General features: G+C 38.7%; 1 protein-coding gene across 10 annotated transcripts in view; it reads right to left on the bottom strand.

Annotated features, from left to right (window-relative positions):
- CACNB2 (calcium voltage-gated channel auxiliary subunit beta 2) overlaps nucleotides 1-23,479 on the bottom strand; it is a 122,438-nt gene that overhangs the window by 43,239 nt on the left and 55,720 nt on the right. For 6 of the 10 annotated variants that reach the window (XM_083579614.1, XM_083579616.1, XM_083579618.1 and 3 more), the window contains one exon: nucleotides 168-287. In XM_083579614.1, the coding sequence (XP_083435740.1) occupies nucleotides 168-287 (120 nt within the window). Of the gene's footprint in view, nucleotides 1-167; nucleotides 288-951; nucleotides 972-1,075; nucleotides 1,591-17,044; nucleotides 17,375-23,479 lie in introns of those variants that run through there. The other 4 variants (XM_083579621.1, XM_083579619.1, XM_083579622.1 and 1 more) reach the window with 4 other exon arrangements.

The raw sequence follows: 23,479 nt of genomic DNA, 5'->3' as shown, positions 1-23,479 counted from the left end.
TTTTTCTATAAAACTTACTATAGTAGTCAGAACATACTAGGGGCAAATGAGCGTTGTACTCTGCCTTTATCATGCATAGGAAAAGATGTCAATGATGATTTAGTAAGACAACAGGTTCTACTAAAAACAACATTTCCATTAATCTAGAGAGTGAAACAGCATCTTACCTTTGCCTTTTCCAGCTGCGTCTGGGCCTGTCGCTCTGCCTCTCTCCGCACTGCCTCTCTGTCTTCCTCAAGAGATACATCTGAATCAGATGGACGGCTAGTGTAGGAGTCCGCCGAACCCTGGACAAAAGGAATATATTACAAATGAAGAAAACTGTGTTGTGTTCTTTAAAAATATATACTAGTTCAGAATTCTTATTTGATATAAATCCTCATTTAACAAATTCTAAAAACCTGTGATTCCCAATAGCATCAGTGAGAAAAAGAATTACTATGTAAATTGTTTTAACCCTGAGGCTATTCTGAAAACCAGCATTCTTTCTCCAGCTCTATACTTGCTGTTTCTCCTTCATTCTAATCTGCATATGCCTTTTGCTATGCAGAGCTAGTTTCCGTGAAGTAACCGTAATGGTGCAGTGCAGAGCTGAAGGACGTGCAGCTGTTTCAAGGATAGCTTTAGATAAGCAAGCCACAAATAAGGCCATTTGAGTCTCACTAAAAGCAGCATTCAGATAAAAAATACGAAGTTGCTAAGAGAAATCCTTACACCTGAGAAGCACCTCAGTGTCTCCTTTAAACTATTAATTTTATCTTAACTGCAGAGCACCTCCTCACCTGACACTATCTTTCCCCATCAGAAAAAATAACACGGCATAAATCTCAGCCCTTCAGCAAAAACAAAGAAATGACCACAAATCAAATTGCAGCTGACAGAACATGTCTGGAGTCAAGCACATGTCCAACCCCTGGTCACAATGCTAGAATAACTATGTAAACAACTTACATCTCAGATTTTCCTCCTTGTTGCAAGCAAAAGAATGGAAACTGCTAATTCAAACAGAATGAAAGCCTTCCCCCATCCCACCTGCAATGCAAAATATGCCAGCGAATTGAAATTTAGAGCTTACACAGATATCAGAATTCTTCAGCCGTCCTCCTTTGGCTCTTTTCAGAAGCCTGATCCAGGTGGCCTTCATTAGCCAGACAGCTTAGTTATTGTCCGCAGCTGCAGAGCCCAGCACTGATTCTCATAAAACATGTGCACACTGAACACCGCAGAATCACTGTTCTTTTCCTATCCATGCTCTGCTGCAAGCTCTTTCCTCAGTTTTGCAAGTCCTCAATGTCTCTGTTCTAGTGTAAGTAAATTTTTAATTTTCCCATGGCACCAAAAAGCAAAGATGTTTAATTAATTCAGTGGGGGGAATTTCCAGACCAAATATAATGTAAGAGATGCTACACTGATGCAATCCTCAGTGCATACAAAAAAAACCTGCCTTTGCTGCTGTTATTTGTTAACTGCCTTTGTTGCCTATTTTTTTAACTGTTTAGAATACAGTGCTTATAAAAGAATCTTTACAAATCCTGTGCAAAATGTAACATTTGCAAGTGCAAAGTTCATTTCATCTCTTCAGAGCTCGGTGTGTGGTGGGGGTGGGGCTAGAAGCTTTTCACATCACTGGGCATGCTCCATATGCACAGCCTTTTACGCAGATGCTCACATCACACTGTGTTGCTAGTCTATGTCAAATTACCACTTTACTTCTCAAGGGTAAACAGCTGGAAAACGGCAAGGTCTCTTGAAAGCAGAAATAGCTGCTATTGTGCTCTATTTTATTTTTGTAATATCTGGCATAAAATGTATTTCTTTCACTCAATGTCTAGGCTATGTCACATACTGCTCATTCCCGAGTTTTTAATGAGTTAGAATCATACTGCATAGACAAACACCACTTATTTTGCCAGATTAAGATTTGGATCCCCCCCCCCCAATAGAGTACAGTATTGTGTTGATAATAGTAACTCGTGTGTTATCACGTACTGCAGGGCTTATGTTGAAGGATTAAAATGTATTTAATATTGTGCTATCATGTGAGGAAGAGAGAGGAAGAATCCCCTATTACATATTCCCCATCCAACACCGTGGCCACTGTAATGGATAGAACATGGAGCATTGACCTGAACAAGGGATGGGGATCAGGCTTTTTGACCCATGATACCCTGAACCAACAATGGGTTTCAGGCCCTTATAAGGCAAAAATGAACACTTCTAACACCTTTTCCCACTATAGTCTCCAGGTTTTTTAAGATGATGAACAAGTCATTTTCAGGGAGACCCCTTAACCTTGAAGATGTGAAACATGTAATTTTGCCTTTCTTCCTCTGACTTCCTTGGGCATTCTATGAACAGTGAGAATGGTGTTAGTGTTGGACCAGCAGACCCTTTGCTATCTTCATGCTTATGAAAATTCCTAACCAGTCCACTCTTTGGAGCTGTCCCTGCCCACCTCCAAGCACCTGCTAGAAGCTGTGAGCAAAGGAAAAAGGAAATGCTCTGCATAACCTTCACCCCTACTCCCCTTCTTCAACTCTGCTTCTGAATTTTTCACTATTGGGGGTGATAGCTATGTGTCTGTTACCATATTTTCCCTACTCCCCATATTTTCCCCTTTCAAATAAATTGCAGCCATGCATGTACATTATTATTATAAATATATTAAATTTATATACCACACTTCACCTGAAGATCTCAGGGATAGTCACAAGATAAAAGCACAAAATAAATAGTTAAAACAAAAACAAAACAAGCAATAACCGCCTGCCCCGCCCCCCCTTCCACAATCACATTGAAAAGGCTGCAGAATATTAATCAGCCAAAGACCTGGTTGAAGAGAAACATTATTGCCTGGTGCCTAAAGATGTATACTGAAGGCACCAGATAAACTTTCCTGGGCAAAGCATTCCACAAATGGGGAGCTGCTGCAGAAAAGGCCCCTTCTCGTGTTACCCCCCTCTGGACCTCTTGTGGAGGAGGCACACAAAGAAGGGCCTCAGGTGATGATAACAGAGTCCGGGTTGCTTTATATGGGTAGAGGCTGTGCATGTGAAAGGTAAACAGGCTGTACTGGTAAATATTGGTGTGGAGAACAAACTTGTCCCCTAATGGTCTCTGACCATTAACAATCAAGCCTACCACTGCTTGTTTAATTTAGAAAATTCTCACTCGTCCAGTACATTTGCATTGCTGTTTTAATGGTTGTAAGCCACTATGAGCAATCTCATAACAAAACAATATATCATAATGATGAACAATCCAACTGATCAAACAAATTGAACTAGATACAAAATTTATTTCCAAGTGAACTCAATTGAAGTAATCATCAAAAGAAGTAAAAAGAAACAATTAATTGTCACTAATGCAATATGTTCCTCCACGTAGATTCAGCATTATCAGTTACAAACATCAAAGATTCCTGTGAGTAAAGCTATATACAATTAATTTGATTCTATATTATTTATATGCATTTATTTAAGCCTACAAACATGAGCAGCAAATGCTTCCTGGAGTAACACACAGCCACAAAAGGTCTGCTCCCCACAAAATGACCTAAATTAGAAAAAGCAAACCAGAACAGCCCCCCACTCCGAATTAGGCAACCCACATCCATAGAATTTATCCCACTAAAGCATCAGAAATAATCCTTAATAACAAACTAAGGATTCCAAATGTAATTGGCAATGAGGCACAAATCCTGCCAATGTTCTATAACTAAGAGCAGGCTTCCTCAACCTCGGCCCTCCAGATGTTTTTGGCCTACAACTCCCATGATCTCTAGCTAGCAGGATCAGTGGTCAGGGATGATGGGAATTGTAGTCTCAAAAACACCTGGAAGGCCGAGGTTGAGGAAGCCTGGCTAAGAGGTTGTTGACATTAAGAAATGATCATGGGAAGACAGTCCCCTCCCTTACCACATTTCAGCCTCTGAAGGCACAAACAGGAGGGAGGGTTGAAAAAAACTCTTTAAAGCATCTGCCCCCTTCTCCTTCAAACCCTGGAGCAAGTTATCCCACCACCTGCTGTCCACTCATTAAAAGGAGGGGGGAGGCTTAGTGCAATACCATTGATTCTACCTACAGATAACAATTTGCATTGAAAATAGAAATTAAAAAATGGGAAATATTCAAAGTTTAAATTCTTATAAGCAATATAAAAGAAAATTGTAATATCATCAAACTATACACTTCCTAGTCTATACATTGAATGGCAAAAAATTCCAAAGCTAACTAATGACACACTGCCATTTAAGAATTAAAATGCAGGGATTCATATCCAAAACGTACTTGGTTGCAAACAACAGTATACAAACAATTCATCATGGGAAGTGAAACCTCTCAGGGCTTTTATTCATTTCTCAGTAAGAAGATTCTATAATTGCAGGTTCCAATGTCCCAGTAATTACACTAGTCATTACCCCTAGGTAACCTCAGTTCTCTCCCTCCCTAGAAACAGCTGATTATAACATTTTATCTGTTGAAGGTTTCTTTAAACAAATCTAATATGTCACAATCCCTATTTACAGTTTCTATGTGCCCTTTCCCCCCTGAATACAGAATTTGGGAGTCTTGTGGGAAATCATCTAAATTTGAAGGGCTCGCAATCTAACTACTGAATTTAGGAATTATAAAGCTTTATATATTTCCCAGTATTTAGTCTACATACCAGGCACCTCTGCATCAGCTCCCCATACTACTAGAACTTAACAGCGCTAACACAATCTAAAACGGATCATCAGCATTCATCAAATGTGTAATACTTTTCAGCAGGAATGTAAACACAATGGATGTTTGCTGAGTTTTTCCTGCTAAGGTAACTGGTTCTAAGATAACATGGAGACAGTTGGCAATGTCTTCTTTTCTACATGCCAGATGTTGATATAAACCTCCTTGGGTTAAGAATGGAAGAGCATTTTTCAAAAAGTCAATGCAGCAGTGAAATTGAGGGCCCACGAAGGCAAAGTACCTTATACATGTTAGGCTTTCAAAATGCATCTGCCAAGGATGCTGTTTTTGTTTCAAACATTGAAAATTTTGGATAAGATGGATTGTTTCAAGAAGTGGCAGAAAGATATTTCCAGATTTGTTTGGCAGGGCAAGAAGCCTCGAATAAAATTTAAGATATTAACTGATGCCAAAGAAAGAGGTGGATTTGCCCTGCCAGACCTTAAACTTTATTATGAATCAGCTGCTTTTTGCTGGCTGAGAGAATGGCTGCTTCTTGAAAACACTGACGTGTTGGATTTAGAAGGCTTCAATAATGCATTTGGCTGGCATGCATATTTGTGGTACGATAAGGTAAAAGCACATAAAGCGTTTAAAAATCATATTGTTAGAAAAGCATTGTTTAATGTTTGGATAAGATATAAGGATTTGTTAGAAAAGAAAACCCCAAGATGGTTGTCACCAATGGAAGTGAAGGCACAGAAAAAACTCAATATGGAGGCCAAATGGCCGAAATATTGGGAAATTCTGGAACAAGATGGAGACAGAATAAAACTGCAGAGCTTTGATAAATTGAAAAACAGAGCGCGAGATTGGCTCCATTATTACCAAATAATGGAGGCATACAATTTGGACAAAAAAATTGGTTTCCAGGTGGAAAAATCAAAATTGGAAACAGAATTGTTAGATTCAAAAATCAAGAATTTGTCAATAATGTATAACTTGCTGTTGAAATGGAACACTCAGGATGAAATGGTGAAATCAGCTATGATTAAATGGGCACAAGATGTTGGACATAACATAATGATGGCAAAAGTGGTTGCCGTGCTTGCTTATGCTGCCCCGCTCTGGGCCGTGATGACAGATCTTGCTCCCCTTGAGACTCTGCAAAGCCGATTCCTACGTCGGCTCCTAATGCTCCCCCTGTGCGTAAGCAACGCAGCCATGCGACTAGAATTGAAGGTCGCATCCTTAGAAACTTGCCTGTGGAAGCAAGTCTTCAATTACTGGTTATCATTGTGGCATAGATTACCAAACCATTACCTTGTCCAATGCTTATGGCGAGATGAATTCTCTAGCCTTTGGACTAGTAGAATTCATGCCAAACTCCTGAGTTATGGAATCTCTCCCTCAGATTCCCTAAAACTAGACCAAATCACCGCTCAAAGACTGATCCGCCAAAGACTGGATGACATCGATTTACAGCGAAATTATACGCTGGGGGGAGGTGTTTGCTCGCCCCAGAACATTGGTATCACTTTAACTTACTGCATTCCATCATACCTTTCCTCCCTTTCGACTGTTGCCCATAGACTGGCCTTCACCAAAGCGAGGTTTAACGTTTTTCCCTCCAATGTCCTGAGACATAGGTTCTCAAAGGGCCAAGCCCCCGCCGTGTGCGAATGTGATAAGGTGACGCCGGAGTCGCTCCAGCACATTATGTTCACTTGCCCCTTGTTCAATGTGCCACGGGCAAATTTGTTGGGTTCAATCATACAGAAACTAGAGGGTACCCCACCAAAATTCCACCTTGCCCAAATCTTGCAGGACAAGGATACCCATACGACCCTGAAGGTGGCTAGGTTCCTAGTTGCTGTCCTTTCCCAAAAGCGACGCCAAGGAGCACTACAAGCAAATTAAGGCGTAGTATGCCTTTCCATTTTATAGTATTTTATTGTTATAGTGGTGTTTTAGCGATTGTTTTTTTATTTCCCTATGGCACAAGCTGTTATTTAGGTGTTGTTTTTACCTGTATGGGCCTATGGCCGTAATAAATTTCTCATTTCTCATTTCTGATGGCTGATTGGGAACAGTTATGGACCACAGGTATGAAATTCACGGCATGTAATGCCCTAAGAGAAAATTTAATGAAAATGATTTATAGGTGGTACATGACACCAGTCAAGCTTGCAAAAATTTACTATTTGCCCGACAATAAATGTTGGAAATGTAATGAGACTGAAGGTACATTCTTTCACCTTTGGTGGACATGCCCAAGGATTAAGACATTCTGGGAGATGATTTATAACGAAATGAAAAAGGTATTCAAATATACCTTCCTGAAGAAACCAGAGGCCTTTCTCCTGGGTATGGTCGGCCAATTGGTGCCAAAGAAGGATAGAACTTTTTTAATGTATGCAACAACAGCAGCAAGAATACTCATCGCGAAGTATTGGAAGACACAAGATTTACCCACCCGGGAAGAATGGCAGATGAAGTTGATGGACTATATGGAACTGGCGGAAATGACTGGCAGAATCCGAGACCAGGGAGAAGAGTCGGTGGAAGAAGACTGGGAAAAGTTTAAAGACTATTTACAGAAATACTGTAAAATTAATGAATGTTAGAAAAACGTTGGAATGAAGTTATGTGGCTTTAGTAGAAATGTTATAAGGAATTAAGTATAAATAGATTAATAGAGTATTAAAGGAAAAAATAAGGTTAGAATATGTTAAGATAATTATAGGATAGAAAACAGAGGAAGATGGAAAGGAATTGCTGAAACAATTAACAGAAGAGGAATACAAAAAGGGAGGTGTGAGGAGGTCGTTGAAATAAGTGAATGAAAGATAAGATATTGAAATTGTTTGATGTGTTTTAAACTGTTTTTGTTTGTTTTGTTTTGTTAGTTTAATGTGTTAGTGTTAGGTAGTGTCTTTGTATTGTATTGTATTGTTCATTTTTTGTTGTTGTTGTGTTTAAATTGTTGGAAAAGTAATAAATATTATTTAAAAAAAACAACAACAAAAACCAAAATGCATCTGGGTTACAGCCAACGTTTTGGATGTGTCTCAAAACAAAACCAGCCCAAATGTTAAAACCAGAGACAAATATTAGTCCATATGCTCAACTTTTAACATATAAACTAGCCTAGGTGAATGGATGAGTGGTGAATGCTTTTAGCACTTGCATAACAATGGTTCATTGAACAGCATAAACGTACCAACTTAGGCATTGATGTGTGAGACGGTAGTCTATGTTTTTAAAATAAAGAGTAAATTGGGTGATCTCAAGAATATACAAAGGGTGCTTTTAAAGTTCTCCAAAATCAACCCTACTATACTTAGGGTATATTATACCCTATTATACTTACAGCAATATGCTTTGGTCCGCCATCTTTTAATTCATTTTAATTAAATGAATTAATTAATCATTCTAATTTTGGTTACTCTGTTTCATTTTTGTTGGGTTGGTGTTGGGTAAATGATTAGTTGGGGTTGGCAGTTATTTTAATTTGGGTATAACTGTAAATGTGTTCTTCTTCTTCTTCGTTTGTTGCTTATATAGGATATCTTGGTATTTTAATGTTTGACGTTTTGTTGTGTTTTATATGTTGTAAGCCACCCAGAGTTGCTGGGAAACCCAGCCAGATGGGTGGGATATAAAATAATATTATGATTATTATTATGAAGTCATTAGCAGATCTTTTGCAGTTCAACTAGCCCCATGTTTCCTGGGGCTTCGCATAGATACAACTGACTAGGGATGCCCTCTAAATAAGAGTTACAATATTATTTCACTAATGCTATAGTAACTATTTCTAATAATGATGTCCTGGAGTTTGACATCTGGACAGTGAGTAAAAGATATTACCCATACCATCCATTCAGAAGTAACTTTTTACAATCCTAGACAAAATACCTGTGAGGTTTTAATTAGACCTGTGAATTAGAGAGAGACTGACTAAAGGGAATATAGAGCGCAGGCAAGGAAGCACTTGGTATTAGCCAGGTCTTTCCAAGATTTCAGACTTGTATTTCTCCAAGGTCTTTCCAAGATTTCACCAGATTTGTATTGGGGATGATTCAAGAATTCTATGAAAAATCTCAGAAGTCCAGGAGGGGGAGTACATAATGCCTTTTCATGGAAAAGCAATTCCTTTCATCTTTTCATCATGCATTCTTACCCACTAGTACACTAGCTACTGACGTAGGGCAGAAAAGAAGAAGGGAATTAAGGCTTTAAATATGTATCACATATTTTAAAATTTAAATAGATTTTAATTTATTTTAGTACATTTACCTTAAAAATGGCTTAAAATATCTGAATGCAACAATAAACCTACACATACAATACAATCCTATGTTTGTTTATCCTGAAATAAATTCAACTGAGTTTAATAAGGATTACTGCCAAACAGGTGCACATAGGAACATAGCCTCATCTCTTAAAATTAAATCCATGATCTCTTCTCAGAGACATTACCATAGCTTTGGTACTATGAAGAAAAACATGACAGGGCCATCTCATTATGCCCTATTCCCTTCAGCTGACTCCTCACTCCTCCCAGGCCCATAATACAAGTCCAAGAAAACATAAAGATGTGAAGATGGTGATCCTTGTCCTTGTCCTACCCCCTCAATGCTCCCCCAAGGGGGGGAGCTTTGCCCACCCCTACTGGTCTCAGCTGGCACAAGTTGACAATCATCAGAGGTCAGGCTCTCTCTTGGCATAGAATGTCAGCTTCTGCAGGTAAAAAACATAGCAATACAGTGGAACCTCTGTTTTTGAGTTTCTTGGAAGTCGAACGTTTCGGAAGCCGAACACCGAAAACCTGGAAGTAATTGCTTCCATTTTCAAATGCACCTGGGAAGTTGAATGGCTTCCAAGGCGCATTTCTCAATTTTCACCACAGACTTTCCAGACCACCCATTGAGCCTTGGTTGTTGAACGTTTCGGAAGTCGACTGGTCTTCCAGAACAGATTACATTTGACAACTGAGGTTCTACTGTAACATGGAGTAGGTACCAAGATGGAGCAAACAGCTCACCTGTTCTGTATAGTGTTCTGCCTGCCACCCCAGAGACCATAAATCTTCTCTAAAGAAATACTATATTCTACTTTTTTCATGGTTCATATTAGTATGCAGACTCTGTAGAAGGGTTTGGCGATACACAAGAAAGTCAGGAGTTGAGCCTCTCATTGTGCTCGATCCCCTTACCCAGTATTCAGTGAACAATGTTATCATCCAAAGTAAGATCAGTTAACACGTTGGACCTTACTTTTGAATAAGCATGTTCAGGAATGGGCAATGTATGCTAGTTCATGAATCTACTACTGGTACAATTTTACCTTTAAATGCTATGCACGTATACTCACAGAAATACATCCTGGAGCAGGGAATTAAAAGTTGTAGCCTTGGGTATACACCAAGATGAACAACAGAAAGTCATTCTAAACTCTGAAGCACCAACATTTGAAGATTTCTGCCTCAGGTAATAGGTGAATTGTACAATTAGAATAAAAGCTACATTTCAGATGAGACAGCTCATTTATTAGCCTGAAGGAACAATTTTAAATTGTACAAAAATGTAGGTCAACTGGATTAATTTGTAAAGATCAGTAAAGCTGAATACAAGCCCTTTTTTTTTGCTCCTATGACTAAACAAAATATTTTGTTTGTTTTTGCTGTACATTATAAAACTACTGGCTGAAATCATGCTGACAGAGAGACATTGCTATCACGTCTTGCCACGTTACACACAGCCTGCCAGCAATGTAAACCATGATGACACAGGCAGGAAGACACCAGCATCCAGAAGCCTCAGGCATCCTTGCACAAATAAGTTCAATTACTCTCATACTACAGTTGTTGTAAACAGTCATGGGCTGCATGTGAGTCAACAAACTGAAGTTGAATCCTGAAAAGGCAGAGGTGTTATGGGTTCCAAGTTCCCAAGTCCAGGTGGGAAGACAGCTTGTTTTAGACAGGGTTGCTGTCTACTGGAAGAAACAGGTTTGTAACCTAGGAGTGCTCCTGGAGCCAACATTGTGACTTGAGGCCCAGGTAGCCCTTGTTGACCAGGACTGCCTATTTCCAGCTATGGCTGGTTGGTCAGCTATAGCCTCTTGGTGAGGTGACTTGGCCATGGTATTCCATTCTCTGGAAAGTTCCAGATTCGATTATTGCTGTGTGCTATAAGTGGGAATGGCCTTGATGATGACTGGTCCAAAATGAAGCAGCCACCTTACTAGCTGGGACTGCCTTTAGAAATCAAATAACCCCTGTTCTAAAATAGCTGCACTGGGTGCAAGTTCATTTCTTGTGCAGTTCAAGGTGCAAAACATGGTGGTGTTTAGAGCCATAAATGATTTAGGCCTCAAATATCTGAAAGCCCCTCTCTCTTTCTCTACAGACCCTCCCAGGTGTTAAGATCAGCAGATGTGGTCCTCTTGGTATTTCCTCTGCCCTTAGAAGGTTGGGGTAGGGGTGTCCTGAGAAAGGGCATTCTCTGCAGGAGCCACTAAGTTGTGAAATTCCTCCTGCACAGAGGTGTGTCTGGCTTCTTCACCAAACAGCTTTCAACTAATGCTGAAAGCCCACGGCTTTGGACTGGCTTTTGCTACATGAGATCCATGTTTCCAGGGTCTTTCCTATTCCAGTGATTGCAATCTGTTTAACCATTAAAAAATTAAATTGTTGTAACCTGCCCTGGTAGCTGCCAGTGAAGGACTGGTAATGCATTTAATTGGGGAGGGGGGAGAGGAGCCTAAACATGTTGTAAAAGAAAAAAACCAAATTAAATTGAACCTGTCCTGTATTTACTAGCATGAAACTATGAGCTCATTAAGGTTAAGCAATTCTAAGTCCCACTGAATATACTTCACTCTACCACTGAAATAAATTGAACTTAGAAATGCTTAATTAGGACTGAATCACAAAGAACATACTTGAAGACATGATACTAATTATAGTTTCTGGATTAATAACTGCTCTGGAATCTTCTAAATTAAGAGTGGCATATAAATGAGCTTACCACAGAAATATATAAAAAACGATAAAGTATTTCTCTCACTTCAGCTACCACATTACCAGCACAGTAGGCGTTCAGGATAACCATAACAACAAAACAGCAATACAATTAGAAAGAGGAGGTGAAAGGCGACAATTTATAGATACTGCAAACATGGTTTTTGTTTCGTCAAGAGTAAGTATTTCAACAATGAATTATCTGTTTTCTAATTAGGGCGGTGTCTTACCTCTTTAATATATATACAGTTTGTGTGCCTCTATCCCAGGCACCCCCAAACTTGGCCCTCCAGATGTTTTGGGACTACAACTCCCAACATCCCTGACCACTGGTCCTGTTAGTTTTAGAAAGGAACTATCACCTTCAGAATCATAGAATCAAAGGAAAAGGAAATATTTCCACTAATAAGTTAGGCATTCACACTATTTGAAGTACTGTAGTGAGCGGTCAAGATATTTTCATATTTGTTTCATATCTTGATATAGCCATTGCTTCTCTAATTTCTTCTTCTTCTTCTTCTTCTTCTTCTTCTTCTTCTTCTTCTTCTTCTTCTTCTTCTTCCACATTTCATCTGTGATCTCAAGGCATAAAAAGGCAGTCCTTAAGGTATTGCGGTCCTGAGCCATTTAAGGATTATAGGTTGAAACCAGCACTTTGAATTGGGCACTGAAACTAATTGTCAGCCAGTGTAGTTGGTCAGGATGGTGCAATATGCTCAAACTGTCTTGCCTCAGTAAGCAACCTGGCCACCAAATTCTGCACCAGCTGAAGTTTCCGAACCATTTTCAGAGGCAGACCATGTATAACATATTGAAATAATCTAACCTAGAGGTATCCTGAGCATTGCCAACAGTAGTTAGGCTATTCCAGTTCAGATAGGGGCACAGCTGGGCCACTAGCCAAAGCTGATGAAAGGCACTCCTTGCCACTGAGCTGACTTAGGCCTCAAGTGACAACAAAAGGATCCAGACGTAGCCCACAGCTGCCTATCTGCTCCTTCAGAAGGAGTTAAACCCCATCAAGAGAAGGCAACCTCTCTGCAGGCAGCCAGGTAGTCTAGGGAACTGGCCAACAATACCTCAGCCTTATCTGGATTGAGCTTCAGTTTGTTGGCTCTCATCCAGTACACAGTATGAGGCAGCCATCTATGTTCATCCATGGCAGACAACTTCTATTTCTCAGACATGGGAACCATTACCCACAGAGATCTGTCTTGCTGGGATTCAAGTTCAGTTTATTTGCCCTTATCCAGCCCATCACGACATCAAGGAACTAGTCCAAGGCTTGCTTGCCCCTTGCCCCAAATCACCTAATGACCACAAAGCTACTAATGACCACAATGCTACAGCAATTTTTTCCCCTAAAAACATACCGGATTATTTTAATAATAAACTGCTGTTTTTATTGTTGTACTGTATTTGCAAGGAGTAGGTTGAATTTATATCACTGTTTCTAGTCTACACTACTGAGATTCAGAATTAATATTTTCCTGTAATTGTAATTAACAGCACGTTCTGAATCTAAGTGAAAACCCCTAATTTTTCTGTCACACTTCCGGCTGTACTTTGTTGTGCAGTGACTCAGAAATAATTGCTTGTGTGGGATAAGGATATGAAAATATTTTCTTCAATTGGGACCTCATGGGTTCTAAAACACATTCAACTTTATATCCCAACACCAAACAAAAAATCTGTAAGCCTAGGCGGGGGAGGGGGGGTCCAAAATTGGGGGGGCATAAAAAGGGGAGGGAATTGAAATTTGGGAGGAAATTGAAAAATCTGGATGATGATTACAGTATTTTTACATATAAGAAGTTGTGTTTAAAATAATGTTATTAAAGCCAATTCATTCCACTGCAAAACTCTTATATTGAAAAAGCAAAGCAAATATTACATGTGGATGTTACTGTTTAAATATTTATATCCCACCTTCACATTACACACATTACATAGGCAAGCAATAAGTTAACTACTTTTTTTCAAGGTTATTGGAATCCTTCTCTTAATAATATAATATAATGATATATTGCTTCAAATTCTAAGAAAGGAGATTCCAATTAAACATCAGGAAGAACTTTCTGACGGTAAGAGCTCTTTGACAGTGGAAAGGTCTTCCTGAGAATGTAGTGGACTCTCCTTCCTTGAAGATTTTTAAGCAGAGGTTGGATGGCCATCTGTCATGGATGCTTTAGTTGAGATTCTTGCACTGCAGAGAGTTAGACTAGATGATCCTCGAGTTCCCTTCAAACTCTACAATTCTATGATTCTATACTAGAGAAGTAATGTACTTCAGAACATAATGCAAGGAAACTACTTTCAAATGTTGCACAGCAGAGAACGCAGAATACATGTTTCAGGTATTTGGTGCAGAATTGCACTTTGAGAGACTCCAAAGCATATTTCTCCTGCAGCATGGGGACAAAGTCTTGTCTTTATTTTATTTATTTAACAAAAAATATATATGATGCTTGATTGACAATATATGTTAAAATAAAAAGTTTAAAACTATTTAAAACATATAAAGTTCACTAATATTAACAGTAAAAAAATTAAAACACATCAACACCAACGTTTCTGGATATTTTAAGGAGGTGCGGAAAAGAGTACAAGCAAAGGAACTTGCCTGATGTCAACAGACAGGGAATTCCAAAGTGTGGGTGGTACCACACTAAAATACCAATTTCTTATAGCTGTATAACAAGTACAATGTGGAATGTGTAACAATGCTAGTTCTGCAGACTAAAGTGGTAGAGTGGACACACTTGTGATCCCGCAAGTAAACAGGTTCCAAGCCATTAAAAGTTTTATACACCAATAGTAAGACCTTGAACTTGTCCTGGTAACAAATCAGCAACCAGTACAAAACTCCAAGTGCAGGTATTATAATCTGACAGGGTATCACTCCTGTCAACAACTGTGCTGCAGCATTTGTACAACACTCAGTTGTCTCAAACTCTTTTTTTTAAAAAAAATAATATTTATTAAGATTTCAAAAGAAATTACAAAAGTAATGAAGAAATAGAAAAAAGAAAACAGAAAATACAAAATACAGAGGAAATAAAAACAATTAAAAATAAATCCATCTTTCCATGTCTTGCCTTTCATTTACTTGTTTCCCTGACCTCCTCACACCTCCCTTTTCTGTATTCCAATTCAAATCGTTAATTCAGCAAATCCTTTCCCTCTTTGTTTTTTATCCTAATTCTTTATCTTAACATATTATAGCTTTATATTTTCATCCATTAACAATCCATTTTTGCATACCCCTTTTTAACATTGTTGCCAAAACCGCTTCATTTCATTCCGACATCATTTTAACATTCCTTAATTTTACAATGTTTCTGTAGATAATCTTTAAATTTCTTCCAATCTTCTTCCACCGACTCTTCTCCCTGGTCTCGGATTCTGCCAGTCATTTCCGCCAATTCCATATAGTCTATCACTTTCATCTGTCATTCTTCCAAGGTGGGTAGATCTTGTGTCTTCCAATACTTTGCAATGAGTATTATCTTTACATTTCCAACATTTATTATCGGGCAAATGGTAGATTTTTGCAAGCTTGACTGGTGTCATGTACCACCTGTATATCATTTTCATAATATTCTCTCTTAAGGCATTACATGCCGTAAATTTCATACCTGTGGTCCACAACTGTTCCCAGTCAGCAAACATAATGTTGTGTCCAACATCTTGTGCCCATTTAATCATAGCAGATTTAACCGTTTCATCCTGAGTATTCCATTTCAACAGCAAGTTATACATTCTTGATAATATCTTAGTTTTAAGGTCTAACAGTTCTGTTTCCAATTTTGATTTTTCCACCTGGAAGCCAATTTTTTTGTCCAGATTATAAGCCTCCCTTATTTGATAATAATGAAGCCAGTTTCGCACTTTATCTTTTAGTTTCTCAAAACTCTGCAATTTCAATTTGTCTCCTTCTTGTTCCAAAATCTCCCAATATTTCGGCTATTTGGCCTCCATATTGAGCTTTTTCTGAGCCTTCGCTTCCATCGGTGATAACCACCTTGGGGTTTTGTTTTCAAGTAAATCTTTATATCTTATCCAGACATTAAACAATGCTTTCCTGACAATATGGTTTTTAAATGCTTTGTGTGCTTTAACCTTGCCATACCACAGATATACATGCCACCCAAAAACGTTATTAAAGCCTTCTAAATCGAAAATGTCTGTGTTCTCAAGAAGCAGCCATTCTTTTAGCCAGCAAAATGCTGCTGATTCATAATAGAGTTTAAGGTCTGGCAGGGCAAATCCACCTCTTTCCTTTACATCAGTAAGTATTTTAAATTTTATTCTGGGCTTCTTGCCCTGCCAGACAAATCTAGAAATGTCTCTCTGCCACTTCTTGAAACAGTCCATTTTGTCCAAAATTTGCAATGATTGAAACAAAAATAACATTCTTGGCAATATATTCATCTTTATAACAGCAATTCAACCTAGCAAGGAAAGCTTCATCAGTTGTCTCAAACTCCTCCATCTACTGTAGTAAACAAACAAACTACTGTAGTAAACAAACAAACAAACAAACAAACAAACTGATGACTGTTTGTATGGGTCTATTTTTATTCAAGGAACAAACTAGCATGTGAAGCTCAAACTGAAAGAAAGGAATCAGAAGCTGTAACATTTATGCTGATTCAAGAAATAAAATTAAGATATATTATCAAGTTACATTATTTACCATGTTGGAAAGGGATCTCATATTAATATATAAGATTCCAGGATAGCTAATTTTGTCCACTATTACTATATTTGATATGTATAATGATACTGTACTACTGATAAGTTCAACAGCACAGCCAAATTTACTAGGGCATTTATTTGTCCCTGAAAATATGAGTTATGCTTCTACATAATAATGTTGCAGCTCAAAGCATGGATAAGACACTCTTCCTCTTGTTTATTATGACATTGTTTTTATTTATTTTATTTGTCCTTGTTTTCACAACTGGGAAAAGCTACTGCATATTTAGATACCTAAGGGTATAGCAGATTGCACCTTCATCTAATAGAACAGAATGATGTAGTCTTGAAAGGCAGTTTAAAAACATTCAAAATGAAATAAATAAAGTGGGTATATTTGCAATTACTGTTGGAGGTTAGAAAGCATATCTACTTTTAAATTTTATAAATATACAAAAGATTATAAACTAAGTTTAGGTTAGACACAAAAAGTGAATATTGCCTGTATTTCAGTTTTTCACAAATACCCATTTCCCCATTCCCTCAAAAAGTGGGGTGATGGCATATTTCCCCTTATGGTTAAAAAATAATCAGAAATTTTACATGTCTACCCAACCCGCTCACATACAATATGTTCACAACTTACCCCTTCAAAATCTTCATTGTCGTAAAGGTACATATCTTTGTCGAATTTTACACTTCTTCACTGTGTTCATATAGTCTTGAAGTTCCTTAGTTTTCTCTTAAAAGTTCACTATCTTAGTGATATACTTTCTACAGCTGGGATACAGAGCTTCAGTACTTGTTTCCCACGGTTGAAATGGTCTTTAAATATTGTTCTCTGATACAAAAACAAAACCTCTTGCTGTAGGCAGTTAAGGAAATTATGATTTGGCAAGCTGCACCAGTAAAAATATTCCACAAGCAAGGAAAGACAGCCACAAAGATGTGTTATCTTAATCCACTTCTATAAGTAGAAGTGTACAGTTGAAAGGCATAGGTCAGTTATTCAAAAGTCCCATGCTAATTGCATGTAGCTGGCCCTGCAATGATTGGCTCTAAGTATAGGCTGTACTTGAAAAACAGAAAGAATCCTGTTCACTTAGCAGGAATAGCCAAGGGCTGTTGCAGTTCATCTCACTACAGTATATGTACACTTTTCTTTCTATACAATCACTTGTGTACAAGATAGTATTAATGATCCAGGAAATGGGTATTTTGAGATCTCATCTGGTGACATGACTGGCACTTTAAGAAGATTTAGCTCTCCAAAAGGGGACAGATCCTTAGAGAGGCGAATTAGAGGCAGATGCTCAAAAAGCAATTCACTTACAACCTTTGTCGGAACAAGCTGCTCATTAGGAGATATGGGGGAAATAATCAGAGCATCCCGTTTTCTAATCAAACACTATTCTGTTGCCTGAACTTTTTTCAGTTCTTATTTTCAAAAGAATTTTTAAAGTCCTTTCCATTCCATCAGGGTATAAATACTGAAACTGTAAGAATCAAGTTAAACAACCTATGGCCTTTTAAATATGCCACGTGTGTGTGTGTGTGTTATTGTGATGATGATGTTTAGAGGCAGCCCCCTATTTATGCGTGTTCAATATGCACATGACCGTGTATACGCACATTGCGCCGAACCTGGAAGTGAATTTTAAAATTGCTAAAACAGCCCCAGAAGAGGTGCGAAGCAGTTAGAAAAGGCACGAAAACAGCACCTAGCAATCCCACAGGCCTTTGTAATTGCAATCCCAAGAGCCCTTGCACTGAGACCTGTGCAAAGTTGGAGTTTGAGGAAGGAGCTTGGGAGGGGGTGATTGTGGTGGAGTTTGGAGGGTTTTTTAGCTGTTGGCACCTAAACACACAGCGCCATCATCTTCCTCAAGTGATGGCAAACCCAAGAGGCAGCAGGTGGTGCCCAAGCCTGAGGAGAAATTGGAAGTGATGGACTGTTTACAGGACTGCATGAGCATGTGCTGTGGCATGCAAGTTTGGCAGGAATGAGCCCAGCATATGTGCCATTAATATAAGGGAGAAGAAACTCCAGGCTTCAGGGGCAGCAAGTCCCAGTACACCTACAACTGCCAAGGTCCCCAGTCACATGTGGGATGAGGCACTGAACCTATGGCTAGAAAGCATGAACCACCGGTGTATCCCCATCAATGGCAGCACCTTGTACAAGAAGGTTCTCATGCTGTATGCACACTTCAAGTAGCCTGCAAAGGAGTTCTGAGCCAGCTCCAGTTGGCAGCCCTGCTTCAAACAATGCTTCTATTTGAAAAACATCAGCACCCGTGTTGAAGCTACACCCGCAGATCAGGAGGCTGCCCAAGCATGCCCTGACCAGTTGAGGAGACAAAAGTGCCTGCTGCCCATCACCATGTTCCTTGGCAAGACACCATCAGCCACACCAAGTGCATATGTCCCACAATAAAGCATTTCAGCGTACTGGTCTACCCTGCTTGTCATTGTTTGCAAATCATCCTCCAGTGATGAGGAAGACTAAGGGGAAGAAGGCAGTAACTCACTGACAGGGTGAGGAAAAGAAAAAGGAGAAAAAACAAGTTTCTCCCCTGCTCTGAAAAAAACAGTAATGGCTGTTTATAGAGTCCAATCAGACCCCACCTACCCCAGCTGAGGCAGTATCGGACTGGAAGGGCAGAGTGGCATGTCTCCCTGAAGAGGCAGAAGCATAAAATTAAAGACCTTGCTTAACTTACCTGGAGGGAGGAGCCAACCTGAGGTGAAGAAATGCTAGTTGGAAGAAACTACAGAGCTTTCAGGAAGGACTTAATAGGTTGGAGAAAGGGGGCAGCTTAATCTTGTATGTGTATTCCAGGGATCCTAGGGACAAGAATGGTCCCAGACTTGCTTGGTAAGAAAATAAGGGACTCACTATATCTCCCTCAAATTAAAGGTAGTAGATCTGGGGTTCTTGTGGAACCCTATAGTGCTGCTAATTCTCCCTTAATTTCTTTTTGGACTATGAAGCACAACCCTCATCAGCTGTCCTCTCTCTCCTCAGTCCACACCACTCACTAGCCCTATTTCATACTCAAGTGTCTTGCCTGACTGGAAGGTGTCTCTGAACTCTGATAATGGCTGTTGGTTGCCTCTATGAAGGACACTGAGGGATGTGTGAATGTGTGCAGAAAGTAACCTTCTGTACAAATGTGAAATGCACATTTGTTGCTTTGTCTACTGCTGTCTCTGCTCCCACCCTCTATTGGCATGTGGCCCCTGAGGTTCAAAATAGTTCCCCATTCCTGACATAACACAGCCTCCCTTGGCTTGTTAAAATTCCCAATGAATTTTATTCTCTTTCCATTACCACACTTTCTCCCCATAAGATCAGTAACACATTAGTAAACCTATGAATTTGTCTCAAAAACCTGACAAGTTGACTTTTTGTTAATATCATATCGTAGTTGAATTATCAGGAAGTCTTGGTATTGGAATCTTAGCCAAAAGCTACAAAAAACACCAGTTACACAACTAGGCACACTATAAATAAGTTTGCATAAGTTTGCAATGCAATGCCTTTGGGAAAAGCAACAGAAAGACACCACAGCTTTAGTTGGCAATATTAATAGAATAAACATATTCTTCTTAACAAACCTGATGCATTCATTTTCTCTCTCAACAAGCTTTTTATTTGGATCACTTTAACAAAGTGCATGGATTATATATAACCAGATTTAATACTTTGAAGCATAATTCAGTAAAAGAATGTCAGTAGTGTAACTTAAAATGGGATTTATTTTATATACATATTTTTCCTCACCTCTTTTTACCTGATGAAACAATACTCTGCCCAATTTAGTATTTACTGAAGTGTTGCTACTGTGGCTTCTGCATAAGCTCTATTGAAATAAACAGGCTGTGCAGCATCAGTGCCATTTTACATTTATCTGGGAGAAGTGACACATCTCTAGGCTTTCCTGTTGAATACGTTGCTGTCGTTTATCCATGATACTTTGAACAGCATTTCTCTTTATCACTGGGAAGTTCAACTCCAGAAATAGATGCTATTCATCTTATCAGTCTGCCAGACATAAGCCCCTGTTTTTTTCAATCCTTCTCTGGACTGCTTCCCTTCCTGTGCAGTATTAACTTTTGTTTTGAGCACTGCTACATTACTTATGCCTTTCCTAGTGACTAAAATACCCAATCGCAAAAGTGAAATCAAAATCTGACTCAAAATATACTTTGCAGGAATTCATTTCTCATTTTTATCATTTCTGTATCAGTGCCTACTGAGTATGGCATGTTGATGCAACTGGGCAAGAATAGTTTCCTTCATAAACTATTCCTCCTTTTATTACATTATGCATTTTTAATCACTCAAAGCAGCACCACATAGAATGGCAAGAGGGAAAACTCTGGGGTCAATTGCAATTGAAATATATATGGTTGGACAGTGTTCTCGAAGCTACCAACATGAGTTTGACCAAACTGTGGGAGACAGTGGAAGACAGGAGTGCCTGGCGTGCTCTGGTCCATGGGTTCACAAAGAGCCGGACATGACTAAGCGACTAAACAACAACAACAACAACAAATATATATATATATATATATATATATATATATATATATATATATATATATATATATTTTTAACCTGCCCACTAACAATTGATTTCAGGGAAGGATATAACCAATAAAACCACAGTTCATGATATAAAACCATAATCATATTCAGCATAAAATTAAGGCAACAGTAAAATGATCATGAGCAGATCACAGGCTAAGCACCAATCAAAAGGAACCAAATGACTGAGTAATTGATCGTGTCTATGTCACTATTGCAGAACTTTCATTCCTTGTCTTTTAATTGCTTTCTCTATAAATACGTAAATCTTTGAGGAAAAAATGAATATATTGCTTTTCTAGCCTGCCTTTATTTCATGATGAAATCCAGCATAATATACTTAGGTTTTCCAGGTGATCTTCTATGCAGTCACTGATCAGACCTAGAACTGCAAAGTTTCAGTAATTCCATTGCATAATGCGCCTTCAGACCATGCTCTGTACATATATTGCACTTTCCCAGAAACCAGCCAGGAAGTTGCAATAAAAGGAGCTCTGCTGGGCTTCAGGCAGTTAAATTGGTTTCACTACTGAGCTATGGTCACCTACCCAAAGGAAACTCTGATGGGCCATAGACCTCACATATGAATAAGACCAGTGCTTTTTTCCCTAAAAAAATTGTTTAGGGGTACTCTCATTCTGGGATGCAGGTGGCGCTGTGGGTTAAACCACAGAGCCTAGGACTTGCCAATCAGAAGGTCGGTGATTCGAATCCCCGTGACGGGGTGAGCTCCCGTTGCTCGGTCCCTGCTCCTGCCAACGTAGTAGTTCGAAAGCTCGTCAAAGTGCAAGTAGATAAATAGGTACCACTCCGGTGGGAAGGTAAATGGCGTTTCCGTGCGCTGCTCTGGTTCGCCAGAAGTGGCTTAGTCATGCTGGCCACATGACCCGGAAGCTGTACGCCGGCTCCCTCGGCCAATAAAGCGAGATGAGCGCCGCAACCCCAGAGCCGGTCACAACTGGACCTAATGGTCAGGGGTCCCTTTACCTTTACCTTACTCTCATTTTGACTCAAGAAAATCACTATTTTATAGTTCAAATAGGGAAAAATAAATACAGTAAATGGACAAAAGTACAAAGATTCACAAAATGTTTAGGAGTATGTGTCCCGCTGAGTCCCCCCCAGAAAAAAAGCACTGAAAAAAAGCACCCAGAAAAAAGCACTTCAGCACATGAAGGAGAACAAACTGTTATGGCTCTATTTGCTACCACTCCAAAAAGAAAAGTATGGGCAATAGCAAACAAATTAACCTGTTTCAACTACTTAATAGTATTTGCAGTTTTGTAAACTCCTGGTCATTCATCTTTCACACTGATAGTATGAGAGCTGAAATTATTTATTTCTACAGTAATTGTGTTAGTTACTAAGGTTGCAATCCTATACACTTTTATATGAGTAGACATGCATAAGAATGCATTGTAAAATACCACTAGCTTCAGTTTATTATATTCTCTGTCACTTTCCTGTATGTACATATTCGTCATGGTATTGCTTAACATCTGCTGACATCAGAAATAAAGTTCATAGCTGAATAAAAAGCACCATTCACCTTGTAATTTATACAAGATGTGTTGTAAGAAGGCCAATAGAAATATTTATCACAGGAAAAAAAAACACTGCAAAAAGGAATATATTAGTAAAGAGGTCACAATAAACTATCACATGAAAGTTATTATAAAAATGTAATTCCTTAAGAGGTCTTGTTAAAATACTGATTTGATTCAGTTTCTGCTGCTCTTTCAAAGAAACTCTTCAACATCACTTAACACAGTGTCCTTTACTCTCTTTAGGGGGAACATCTATTTTAGTAAAAGAGATTGGGCTTTGTTAGAATGAAACAACTTTTAATTTAAGCACAGAAGAGCTTTTGAGCAATCATAAATCAAGAATAGGGATACTAATAGCATACTTGGCCAGTGATTCGGTGATGTAATTTCTGATAAGACAGAAACAATATATGTTTTATTTAAAAAGCTGTGGCTAAAAATATTCATATGTACAAATATATAATGGCCACATTTCTTTCCTCCTCCTTATAGTAAAAAATTTCAATGACTGAAAATTAGGCATTTCCTTCCATAGTTAGATGTTACATAGTTATATGCAAAGGAGCAAAACAAAGGGTTAGAATCAAGGATGTAATATCAGTTTCTGAAATCACTTGTTCCATTTTATTTTAATAAATACTTTCTTCATGTTATCTCTGAGACTGATTTTAGGAATCCTGTTGCAATGTCTGTAACAGCAACTTCAAAAGTTCAAAGGCCATCACACAATTCAGTTGCAGCACTCTCCATCTCCATGTGCATGCTCCCAAAATCCAGAAGAATGTAGAAAAATTCACATAAGTCGCCAAGAAGCAATGTCTTTAGATATAATGGTAAACTATGTTTTTGTGTTACATGAATTAGCCAAAGGATTGTGAGCCAAAGGCTTGTGAGTCAAAGGCCAAACCAGGTCGAAAACCATAGATTTTGCTTAACTATA

This window comes from Podarcis filfolensis, assembly GCF_964270895.1.
Source record: "Podarcis filfolensis genome assembly, chromosome: 12".
Taxonomy (NCBI): domain Eukaryota; kingdom Metazoa; phylum Chordata; class Lepidosauria; order Squamata; family Lacertidae; genus Podarcis; species Podarcis filfolensis.
The sequence above is the reverse complement of the archived record's forward strand: the minus strand, read 5'-3'. Positions and strand labels throughout refer to the sequence as shown.